Below are 12,665 nucleotides of genomic sequence, written 5' to 3' on the forward strand. Positions count from 1 at the left end.
CAAATGGGTCCAATGAAAAATTAAGCAAATATTTAATTCGGTGCGCGAAGTCGATGCCACTTGCTGAGTGTATCGATTCCTATCGAGCGAAATGCACTAAACTCAGATTTTTCAGAGCAATTGAGATGTCTTTAAAATCGAGTTGACAGTAGTTTGCTCTTTAAATTTTGAAAGAGCTGAAGAAAAAGAGCTTTTAGACAATCCAGGAGGGCAAGGCAGGCGCTGTTCTTATTACTTACGTTTTTCCATATATGCACTCCTGCGTTGGGATGTCTGGATTGCAGACCCGAATGAGTTTCATTATAATTTTCGGGTCTTCGACTTGACCCTTGCTCGCGGCCTGGACGGAATATCCTTCCTATCGACGACCACCAGCTTGGCATTCGGGTACACTTCGCCGACTTTTGGGATTGCCGCTTTGTACATTCGAACCGATCTCTCATCGTCGCACGCTATTATTTTTATCTGGCCTTGGCGTCAACCTAAATCTTCACACGCAGGCGGTGGGATCTCCAGTACAATCTTCAGTGACACTTTCGTAATCTCGGCCTCAACCCATTTCCATTGGGCCTTGGGGATCATTCCTTTGGGATGATTTTATCTACAACTCTTATAATAATGCGTTCTTTTGCAACTTCCGCAAAGGATTTTCCAGGCGTCACGCCTATGGTTTTGTGTCTTTTTTCCTCCAAGGACCTTTGTCGTTTTGGAGCAGATTGTATTGATTTAAAATCGGAATGATTGCATTCGGTCTTTAAATCGTTTCTTTCAACTCCTGTGTGAGTTCTTTCTCTTTAGGCTGGGTTTCGTCCGCCCTCTTTGGGAGCCTTGCAACGTTTCTGCGCTCCTGGTAGCTCGCTTTCGCTGGGTCTACCACTCTCACAAGCGGCCATCCTTCTGCACCGGAGCTCGCAGTAGCTGTGCTTCCGGTCGGGACCGTTTTTGGGGGTTGAATCACAGTTGACTGCCGGGCTAGTGCACTTCTACTTGTGCTTGGACCTGTGCCCAGTACTGTTGTTTGTAAAGTTATTAAGCCGATATTTGTAATTTTCCTTGAGCTCGGTGCGACCGTTGCTCGTACTGCGAAACTGGTTGTTCCTGTCGGTCTGTTAGTTGGAGGACCACTCTCCTTTTTTCTTTTTTTACTGTTTGGACTAAACTTTTTTGGACCCTCGAGCGCCGGTGAAAAGATGTTCGCCAGTGCATAGCTCCGATCTGCACGGGTAAGGCTAGTTATTATGGAGACTTGGTTATTTCCAAAAAGGGCCCCAAGCCTGACAGATTCTCGGCACGTGTCGCATCACACCTTAAAATCACGTTAAAAGTACTTTGAGTAGTGCTGTACTATTGAGAAGTATCGAGCACTAAAAATAGTACCCTTAACTTAGCTAAGTACCTGGTAAAAAATAGGACAACTGTGGTACTTATTTCCAGCCGGCACCCTCGGGGAGGGTTCAGTGGAGGATTTTCGCCAGAATTTCTATCTAAGTGTAGAGCTAAATTTAGAAAGAACCCTTCGGAATGAGTGGAGATGAAATCTTTTAGGAGAGCGCAAACGCATTCAATTCATATGGGTTCCGGAATGCAGCGGCGAATATGGGAACAAGGTGGTGGATGAATTGGCTGTGATCTCAAGATAAATAAAACCTGAGCCCTTCCTGGCTGGTGGGATAATGTACCAGAAGTTGACTGGTCGGGATCTGCACCATGGCGTCGTCAGAGCTTTGATCGCGGCTTGACTAACAGAAAAAAATGTTAATGACTCCCTCGCGCTCACCTTCCCTAAGTAATTTGTATACTTGGAGGATCGCAAATATTTCTTCCTGAAAAACCCTAGCAGCATTCGGAAATTTTAAGGAAATAGATAAATTGGCTGATTTAGAGAAAACACCTAACCCCAACTCGCGATGCAATTGGTGCAGTGGGGCAGAGCAATGCTGGATGACCGAGGCCCTCTCATTGAAATCATTTCCTAGAATTGGGAATATTCTTCTAATAATAATTCTTCCTTCCACCTACCTACCTGTACTTACCCAACTACCCTCTAATACAGTAACTTAAAATATATTCATATACATTCATATGTATTTTTTATTATGTTATTTTCACTTTAATGCTATCTTTTTCAACGATTATTTCCATGTTTATCAAAAAATCTGAACTCTCTCAAAAATATTACTTTACCACCCGCAATGCCAAAGTAATATATTTTTTGCTTTCGGAAACCACTTTCAGTAGACTTGTTTTCTTTGCCCGCCAGCTGCTGGATAGTGTTCGTAGCTGTTTTCCCACAGCTTCCTGTTTACAATGGCATTTTGCAACAGTTGCGATTTACCACTTGTTTCACAAACTTCCTCGCCTTCACTGAAATAAAAATCCACAAATGTTACTGTAGCTTTAATTTTGGCTGTTTGTTTGCTTTTGTGGTCTTCGGTGTGGTAGCATTCTTTTTTTCTTGCTTTCCAAAGCGTTGCAACTGTATGGGTTGCTGTTAAATGTGAGTAAATAATATTTCAGCTGGAGGAGAGTTATGAAGGTGGGGTGGAACAGCTTGGAGAATAATTGAATGTAATGCTCATAAAATCAGTGTTGGCAATGCTTGTTTTAAAAGATTTTCTTGCTAATGTGGCCCTGCATGAGTGTGTGTGTGTGTATGCGAATAATTGCGTTATGGATGACGAGGCTTTTTTGAGGGTTGTAAATAAAACTAGGTTTACAGTATTTATGAAAGACCTCCAATGCTGTTGTTCAAATGCCGTAATCAGAAAATTTTAACTTGGTTTTCTAATTTCTCAAGAGCATCATTTCATTTCTTAGAAAGAGCATCACTTAAAAATTACCAGACCGATTTAAATTTTTTAAATTTTATTTTTAGAAACCTCATTGACTGAATTGGTTTCCTTACTTCCTGTGCATTGTTCATTACCCAGATTTGCTGTTTAAAGGGAGTTAAACTGAATTTCGTACTAGGCGGTCGCCGTAGCTGAATTTTTTGGTGTGTGACTCCCATTCAGAAGTGCACTGGTTTCAAATCCCGCAGTAATAGAACAATTTTATTCTAATAGCTATCATCTCTCGGCAGGCAGCGGCAAACCTCCGAGTATATTTCTGCCTTGAAAAGGCTCCCCATCTATTGCAGAAACTGTGCGGACTTTTCAGAAAAGAAGACTGTTGAGCACTTTCTGTGTAAATGTCTGAGTTTGGCAGCTAGACGAGTAAGGGGTCCCGGTGGTTTAGAGTTCGAAAATGTTGGGTATTTTCTGGAATTTTGTTTTCACAATAAATGACATGAAAAACGATATTTAAATTTTTAAGGCGTGAAACAAAAAAAAAATTTTAAATTTTAGTAATTTTAAAAATGTCGCTAAAGTCGACCCTCCCGAAAAATTGGACCTGGGCGGTGTTGTCCATTTTGGCTCTTCTATTTATCTGAAATACAAAAACCAAAAAAATTATTAATCAGTATGACTGTAGCTTGCTGTTAGGATTTGCTGTTGCACTTGGACCTCAATAAACGGATCTGACACTGGCAAAAAAAAAAACAAATACATCATCACACGAGATAGTGGTAGCAAAACGGTGCTGGCCACTAATTAGGAGTATTTCAGTGGAAATGTTCAACCACCTCAACAACAACAACATGACTGTAGCTATGTCCCGCTACTAGACTAAAAAATAAAAAATTTACAAAATGGCGTGCTTTTGAATTTGACACTCTAAAAATCGGGTCTTTATTCAGTTTTTTAATCAAAAAAATACGAAATAATTGAAATAGTAATATTATTCTAGTACGGGCGATAACCCTTGACATTGTTGATATTAAAATTTCAGACGATTCGGCTGAATAGTTTTTTTTTGTTTTTTGACAACACCAGACCGAAAAAAGTCGTTTCGAGATAAATGAGTTTAAAGTTTGAAGTACAGGAGCGCGCGTACTGCTATCTACCTAATTAGTGAGCTGTAGAAGCTATAATATTGGGCATTTCTGCATGAAAATTTCACAGTACATTTTTAACCACTTGACGTACCATTTACAGGGTTTGATTGAAAAGTAATGAGCCTTCCAGCTCGGAGCATTTGCCAAGCGATCAACCGAATCGACTGGTGGGGGAAAATGATCGTTGGACCTTCCACTAGAAACCGGTCCCAGTTCGCTGGGAACAGCAGGGCAGTCAACATCGCTCCGCGCGTGAAAGCTGTTTTAAAAGTGTGTTAGGATTTTGCAGTGGCGAAAATGCAGCGATCGTTGGAGCAACGTTACTCGATCAAATTTTGCGTAAAGCTAAACAAAACGTGTACCAAAGCCATTGGCCTACTCAAGGAGGCTTACGGGGACCAATCTCTGTCCAGTGCCCAGGTAAACTGCGTCGCCCGGGTTCGGCCCGACCTCGTCAACAATTGGACCCTTCATCACGACAATGCGCCGGCGCACACCGCCTTCCTCTGCACCTCTGCATTGGCCAAGATGAGGGTTCCGGTGCTTCCTCACCCTCCCTACATCCCACACCTGTCCCCTCTGGACTTCCTCTTGTTCCCGCGCCTGAAAAGAAAGCTGAAGGGGAGGCGTTTCGACTCCATCGAGGCGATCCAAAAACTGTGACAGCCGAATTGAACGCGATTCCGGCGGATGAGTTTAAAAATGTTTCCTGCAGTGAAAGGAAACCGCTATCAGCGGTGTATTGACGCTCAAGAGTCCTATTTTGAAGCATATTAGTTGTATAAGCCAAAAGGTTTAATAAAACTGCTTAAAAAAAATAAGGCTCATTACTTTCCTGACCCTGTACTTCGACGAAACTCAGGTCCAAGAAGTACGCGTTAACGCGTGGTTAACAGATCAGACTGTGGCGCGAGATGATGTAACTGTAATTATGAGACTCGGGACTAACTTCGGTGGCGTACAGATAGAAACTAACTTCAAACACGAGCCTAGCTCGTCATATTAATGTTTGAGCAAACATTTTCATCACGAGTCAGACTCCTTAGATCACGGCAAGGGGTTAAGATACTATGCTTTCGAAATATCGAAAAAACAAAAAATTGATTTTCTGAAAATTCTAGACCACCGGGTTCCCTTAAGTTCACTGGGTGCTCCTTTCTTCGAATGCGTGGAGGTGTGCACCAACAATTTTCTCCATTATATCACCAGCTGCGGTTGGCTGTACATATCTGCCTGTTGGAGCTCTTGGCAACAAAACGGCGCTTTAGTGCTAATGGGAGAGTGCTAGAGTGGTACTTCAACCATTTCATCTACATTCCTGCCTAGGCTTCCTCATAAAAAACCATCCGCCGTTTGAAGGTGACATAAAATTGTAGGAAAAATATCCCTCAGTTTGTGGAAAAATATCAAGCCACAGAAATTTTCATTAGCTGCAATAACCTTTTCGATTCGGGTCCGTAAACGATTGCTTGTCCGAATCAAATGCTCCTCATTCGTATCGTTAATATGGTTAATTCAAGTGCAATGCAATCAACCTTCTGAGAAGAAATGGTATTATGAGGATTCTTATTGGCTTACCCCCCATAAGCAGTAACCCAGTCGATTAAGGTCTGGGGAGTTAGGCGGCCATAAGTTCGGTGTTATGTAATCATGAAAATCTTCAGCCATCCTTTCTGTCTCTTGCCTCGCCATCGCTTTTGTGTGAACGAGCAGAGTTTTGCTGAAGATGTATCATCGCGTACACTATCAATCCAGGTTTTCACTACTTTCTCTAGAACCTCGTTATATGCAGCAGAATGCACTAAAAATCGTTGAGTGAAGAAAGCCATACCAGGGATTGCAAACTTTTTATGAATGACAAAAGGAACCTCTATAGGATTGAAACATAGGCATGTGTTATTCTGGTAATTTCTGCGGCTGGTCTTTTGGACTTGGTAAACATTTCTTTCATTAGAGAAAAAACCATAATATCTCCGACGCGTCTTTAATTTTCTTTAGAAGGCGTTTTGATTGGATAACTCACTGTTCTCTTGTTAGGTTAGGTTAGGTTAGCCTGGTTGGCAATAAGCCACGCATAGACCTTTTGGTCCCTAGCGATACCAGATGGAGACCGACCTCTATGAATACCTAAAGTAGACATCATGTAGGATGTCAGCGCTTTTGGCGAATCTAAGTAGGGCTGGGAGCTCCGCTTTTGAGACGTCTTCCAGACCCTCAAACAGTGGGGCTCCCAGGCATCTTAGTCGCGTTTTTGATAATGCCGGACAAACGCACAGAAGGTGTTCTAAAGTCTCCTCAACATCCTCTCTGCATTTTCTGCATTTGTCCGTGTTAGCAATCCCTATCTTGTACGCATGTGCAGCCAATAGATTGTGACCTGTTAGCATACCTATGATAGTTCTGCATTCCTTTCGCGAGAGCGTAAGTACGAATTGAGTGAGTTTTTTGTCGTTAGTTCTACACATAACTTTTGCTGTTTTGCATGTGGTCAGGTTAGTCCACCTAGCTTTCACTTGCCTTTTCATGTGGTCGTCCATTTCATTGTATATTGTGTTTAGCGGTCTCGGTATGTCGTTCTCTTGTTCAAATGGTAGTCTCACAGCACTTTTTGCTATCTCATCTACTATTTCGTTCCCTATAATGCCTTTGTGACCAGGTACCCAGTAGATATGCAGCCTACTGTTTTCGGCTAGCCTTTCTATGGCCTCCCTGCTCCTTCGAACATTTTTGGACTTAATACAATATGAGCTTATTGCTCTTATTGCTGCTTGACTATCCACGTATATATTAATTGTTGAGTTCTTTCTTATTCTAGTGTAGGCTAGCTCCGCGGCCTTCCCCACAGCAAAAACTTCCGCTTGGAAAATACTGCTGTGGTCTGGCAGCTTGATAGACTGCCTTATTCCTAGTTTGGAGCAGTAGATACCCGCTCCCACTCCGTCTGGAGTTTTCGAGCCGTCTGTATAGATGTGAAAGGTTCTATGGCCAGGCTTCATGCCTTTGTGCCATCCCTCCTCTTCAATTGTAGTGCGGAACCTTCTCTCCCAATTAAAGTACGGGGTCATGTAGTCTGTGCCACCTGAGCTCCACTTTCCTATTGAGCTGTGACCGAAGGTTCTGCAGATGAATACCCCCGCAGCCATTAGCCTCCTCGCTGATTTCGCTGCCAGGTTTTCCGCCATGAGGTCAATAGGTGGCATGCTGAGTATCATTTCCAGCGCCGCCGTTGGAGTGGTCTTCATCGCTCCTGTTATGCACAGAGCAGCGAGTCGTTGAATCCTTTCCAGCGGCATTAACTATGTCAGTTTTTTTGTCGCAGTCCACCATACTAAGGCTCCGTACAGCAATATCGGTCTGACTATTGCTGTGTAGCACCAATGCATCAGGGAGGGTGATAGACCCCAAGTAACGCCCAGCATTCTTTTACATGCGTACAACGCATTACTGGCCTTTTTCACCCTCTCCTCAACGTTGTGCTTCCACAGCAATTTGCTGTCCAATATTACTCCGAGGTACCTTGCATAATCTTTGAGAAGTAATTCGTTGTTGCCTAGCTTCGGGAACTTTGTACTTCCTGGTAAAAAGTACCATGTCCGTTTTTCCCGCGTTTATCCCTAGCCCTGCGTGAGATGCCCATTGGTGTATCGTTTTGAGAGTGTTGTTCATCACATTACTGATGGTGTCCAGGTACTTTCCTGTAACTACTATAGCTATGTCATCGGCATATGCCACTAGTTTAGGTGCCCCTCTGTCAAGTTTCTTAAGAATTTCATTTGCTACTAGTAGCCATAATAGCGGCGATAGTACCCCACCTTGCGGAGTACCTCTGCATGCATATTTGGTGACGGTCGCATCGTTCCACTCCGCTCTTATCTTTCTGCTAGCTAATAACTGCCTTATCCATAGATAAACCGCGGGTTGCACATTAAGTGACTCTATGCTATTTAAAATAGCATCTTTTGTCACGTTGTTAAAGGCCCCTGATATATCTAGAAATACTCCTAGAGCATACTCCTTATATTCTAACGCCTTTTCTATGTTTAGTACAAGTGAGTGAAGTGCAGTTTCAGTGGATCTGCCTTTAGTGTAAGCGTGCTGCGCTTTGGATAATTCGTCCGGCGCAATTGTGTCTCTAATGTATGTATCTAGAATCTTCTCTAACGTTTTCAGGAGAAATGAAGTCAAACTAATGGGCCTGTATTCTTTTGAGTATAGAGGGTTGCTTTTTCCCGCTTTTGGAATAAACACAACCCTCGCTTCTCTCCACGATACAGGAACTTAGCTTAACCTCAGGCATCCCCTGAATATCGTTCTTAACCATGGTACCACAAGGTGGCTTACCTTTTGGAGCATGGCTGGGAAGATTCCATCCAGTCCTGGCGATTTATATGGGTCGAAACTTTGTATAGCCCATTCTATTTTGTTGGTTGTAATTACGTTCGTCGGGATTTCGTGCACAATATCTCCTCTAGGTTCGAGATCTGTAATGTCCGCACACCCTGGAAAGTGTGTACTGACTAGGTCTTCTAGAGAGTCCTCACAGCTGTCAGCCCACTCCCCGTTAATTTTTCGTATTGTTCTTGGCATCGACGGATTCTTAGATAGCAGTTTCCTGAGTCTAGCCACATCGTTAGTGTCTTCCATGCTGCTACAGAAGTCTTTCCAAGATTCTCTCTTGGCTTTACGTATCTCTTTCTTGTATACTTTTAGTAGATCCTTATACTCCTTCCAACAGAACTCATTGTCAGCCACTTTGACTAACCTATAGAATTCATGTACTCTCATTGGTGTTTTTGATAGTATATCCCTATACAAGTCCCAGTTCGTATTCTTAGGATTTCTAAAGGATGTAAGTTTGTTTTTTGAGCGGAATATGACCTGAAAGCTTATGTATCTGTGATCAGAGAATGAGGGCGTACTCAACACTTCCCATTCCTGAACCATAACATGCCTGCTTGTGTAGAGTGTTAAATCGAGTACATTCTTCGAGGTTGGTCCCACATATGTTGGTTCTTCACCTCTATTAGCTATTTCTAGGCTACTTTGAAGAATATAGGTAAATAGTGACTCACCTCGGTCGTTTATATCTGCACTTCCCCAGACCGTGTGATGTGCGTTTGCGTCCGTTCCTACCACCAGAGCGTGCTTCTTTCTGGCAGCTGTTTCTACCAGCTTCCGAAGTTCCGTCTGTGGTGCTTCTCCATCATGTGGCATATAGCAGGACCCAAAGAGTAGCGTCTCATCCTTGCAGCCCTCCAGCGCCACCACTGTCAGATCGTCTGAAGAGAGATTGTTATCAATATAAGAACATATACTTTTTTTGACCAATATCACTGTTCTTACCTTATTTTTTACAATCGGGATGTATGTGTTGTAGTTGTTTGACTTTAGACCGGAGACTATGTTGCCCGATGCTATCCATGGTTCCTGGACTAGAGCCACATCGTAGCCGACTCGCTCTATGTTGAGCAGGAGCTCGGCTGAGGCGTTCTTACTTTTGTGGAGGTTTATCTGAAGGACTTTCAGCATCTGGCCTCAGTACCTTCTCGGGGTTGGATACTACCTCCAAGTCACCCTTCTCCACTTCCTGTATATTGAGGGAGGCTTCCAGGATCTCTTCTATACCGAGATCCTTTTCCACCTCCCCCGCAGCGAGCGTGTTGTGGTTGTCATCTGTCGGGTTGCGCTTTTTGAGGCGAAGGTGCACGCTACCAACTCCCCAAGCCATCCTCCCGAATCGCGCGTAAAGCAGGTCCTCTGCCGGCTTGTTGATTTGGATGATGTAGTCCTGGCCACCATCAGCAGTTGCTGGTTTTGCCACACTCAACACTTTCCAATCGTCTGTCGGCACGTCCGTGTTTTGTCGTTGTAGTAGTCGCAGCGCATATTCCGGTTTTACCACTCGCGGAATGAAAACCTTTGCCTTTGGTATTGAGGGAATGCAGCTGCGATCAACAATTTCCAGTGATGCCCCCTCCCACAGGCCGTGAAGCGCTTTTACCGCTTCCTTTAGCCATGTGAGCGTGGGGTCATCCTTGCATTTTATGATTTTGACGCCGCTGAACCACCCTGCTCCGTCGAATGCTGGCATGGGTGCGTCCGGCTCTGCGTCCATTTTTGTAAACAAGGTTTCCAGTAGCTTCATCTCCACTACCTTCCACCGTTCCTGCGACATTCGCCCCAGCTGGTCGCTACGGTCAGTGAGTGCCACTATGAGGTGTCTCTTGGCAATTTCACTGGCCGCTGCCGCTGCTTTCGACGTCGTAGGTCTTTCGTCATTGTTTTTCGGTTTAGCCGTCTCGTGCCTGTGCTTCTGCTTTTTTGATGGCCCTGAGGCCTCACTATCCGCAGAACGCTGCCTCTTGATGGCTAGCTCTTCTTCGATTTTGTTCGCATATTTCGGATTGGAAGCCGCGAACATTGGCTTTGTTGCGTAGAAGGCCCGGCCATTTTTGATCTCCTCTCTGGCCCAAGCCAACCGTTCCTCCTCTTGCTTCGTCAGGTTGGACTTGCTGCCAAATCGGTCACAAACTTTGACCGCGGCCTTGTATCGGGCTTTGGCCTTCAGCTTCTCTTTGTCAGGCTTGATCCTTGGTCTGAGCCGGAGAACGCAGAAGAGCCTCTTCCTCAGCTGTGTTAATACTCCCAACGCTTTCGTGGTCCGAGTCTTCGTTGACAACGGCACCTCCGCGCTGAAGAGCGTTATGTGTATGTTTGGCAGTAGAGTTACGACCGCTGTAGCCTGCTCCCGCTACAATGGAAGTTTTGTTGCTTACATTTTTATTTATGTTCATCTTTTTCGTACGACCACCTGCTCGACGAGGCGAGCGCAGTGGTCTATTTTTATAATGGGGAATTCAACACGGTCCACCACGGCAGCGCCCCATGCCGTGGCAAGGCCACAGTTACTTCCTAAGGCGGCCCGGTGTTAGGAAGGCGCCGTTGAAATACAGCCGGTCTGGTGAACCCCCTGGCTGCAAACCATCCAATGGGCACGGTGTCGCATAACACCCTGGATTAGGGGGTGGGCTAGGAGAGGAAATAACGGGATGTAGGGGGTTTGGGGATGACAAAGGGATCTTCGTCGGTACGGTGATCTTCGCATGGTGATTGGGTGGCCACCAAGTACGCCGTAAAGCGAGTGGATGGCTAGCCAATCCCCGTGTGGAGCTTCCCTCTTAGTTCGTGTTGGTTTAGCCCCCATGCTATGGGGGTCAGACCACCACTTAAGCCTCATCCCCGCGTCAAGGAGACCAACATGATGAGGTTCTCTTGTTTGTTCTGATATAAACTGTCTGCTGTGCATAACTGAGGATTCATACCGGAGATTTTCATGTACAACTCGACGGATAAGATCCTTAGAAACTTCATGCACCCTCGCAAGGGCCCTCATTGATTTTGAAGCATCTTCGTCGATGACCTTCTCTTAGTACTGCCATTTATTTAAAATTCAAAAAGAGTGTTTTTTTAAAACAGGAGTAAGAATTACAATTTAACTATCAAATTTATTTTAGTAAAAAAAATATATCTTTACAACGCTGCCACAAAAAATTTGTATCAATAAATATGAAGCAATTACAAAACTTATAAATATATTAAAACTTGGGTACTTAGCGAAAGATTTTAAGAGAACTTTATCGAAAATTATGTTGATTGGTGTGCCACTTAATTTTTAATGGGAAAGTTAATATAAATTAATCACAAAGTAGAGATAAATATTAGAATATATAAGTAACTAGAATAAGACGGCTTAAATTATAAAAGTTTAATGGCGTTGCCACCCATTTTAACACAACAATAGGTGTTAATCACAAATTTTGATTTTATATGCACCAGGTTACGAGTATCATAACAAAATGAAAAATACTTTAAATTTAATAAAAGTTTAATGGCGTTGCCACCCATTTTAATACAAAAATAGGTATTAATCGCAAATTTTGAGTATCAAAAAAAAAAATACCTTAACAAAAAATAAGAGTGGAATGGAGTTGCCACCTTGCTGAAATGCGAAAATAAGATTCAGTTACAAGAATCTAATATTAAAATATATAAGTAGAAATATTATACTATATAAGTAGAATAAGATGGCTTAAATTAAATAGAAGTTTAATGGCGTTGCCACCAATTTTAACACAAAAATAGTTATAAATCACAAATTTTAATTTTTTATCCACCAGGTTATGAGTATCAAAACAAAAACAAAAACACCTTAAAAAAAATAAGTGTGGAATGGATTTGCCACCAGGCTGAAATGTGAAAATAAGATTCAGTTACAAGAGTCTAATATTAAAATATATAAGTAGTAGAATATATAATTAGAATAAGACGGCTTAAATTAAATAGAAGTTTAATGGCGTTGCCACCCATTTTAACACAAAAATAGTTATTAATCACAAATTTTAATTTTATATGCACCAGGTTACGAGTATCATAACAAAATGAAAAATACTTTAAATAAAAATAAGTGTTGAATGGAGTTGCCACCTGGCTGAAATGAAAAAATAAGATTGAGTTGCAGGAATCAAATATTAAAATACGGGTATACAAGAATCTAATATTAAAATACTTGATACCCGTATTTTAATATTAGATTCTTGTAACTCAATCTTATTTTTGCATTTCAATGTGCAAGAAATACGAAAGGTTTAATTAAAAACTTTTTTCATATGGCGTTGCCCTAGCGGAAATTTCGAGTTCGAATTACCAAAATTCTGAAAATTTTGATTTC

The 12,665-nt window shown here is 42.7% G+C and overlaps 1 protein-coding gene across 1 annotated transcript; it reads right to left on the reverse strand.

The window, feature by feature from the left end:
* Positions 1 to 2,231: 2,231 nt before the first annotated feature.
* On the reverse strand, positions 2,232 to 9,471 carry LOC129237055 (uncharacterized). Its single transcript, XM_054871449.1, has 2 exons — positions 8,793 to 9,471; positions 2,232 to 2,364 (listed from the first exon to the last, which is right to left on the reverse strand). Exons 1-2 carry the CDS (start codon positions 9,464 to 9,466, stop codon positions 2,232 to 2,234), a joined length of 807 nt encoding a protein of 268 aa, XP_054727424.1. The 5' UTR covers positions 9,467 to 9,471.
* Positions 9,472 to 12,665: the final 3,194 nt, after the last annotated feature.

The sequence above is a fragment of the Anastrepha obliqua genome, chromosome 2, assembly GCF_027943255.1.
Source record: "Anastrepha obliqua isolate idAnaObli1 chromosome 2, idAnaObli1_1.0, whole genome shotgun sequence".
Taxonomy (NCBI): Eukaryota; Metazoa; Arthropoda; class Insecta; order Diptera; family Tephritidae; genus Anastrepha; species Anastrepha obliqua.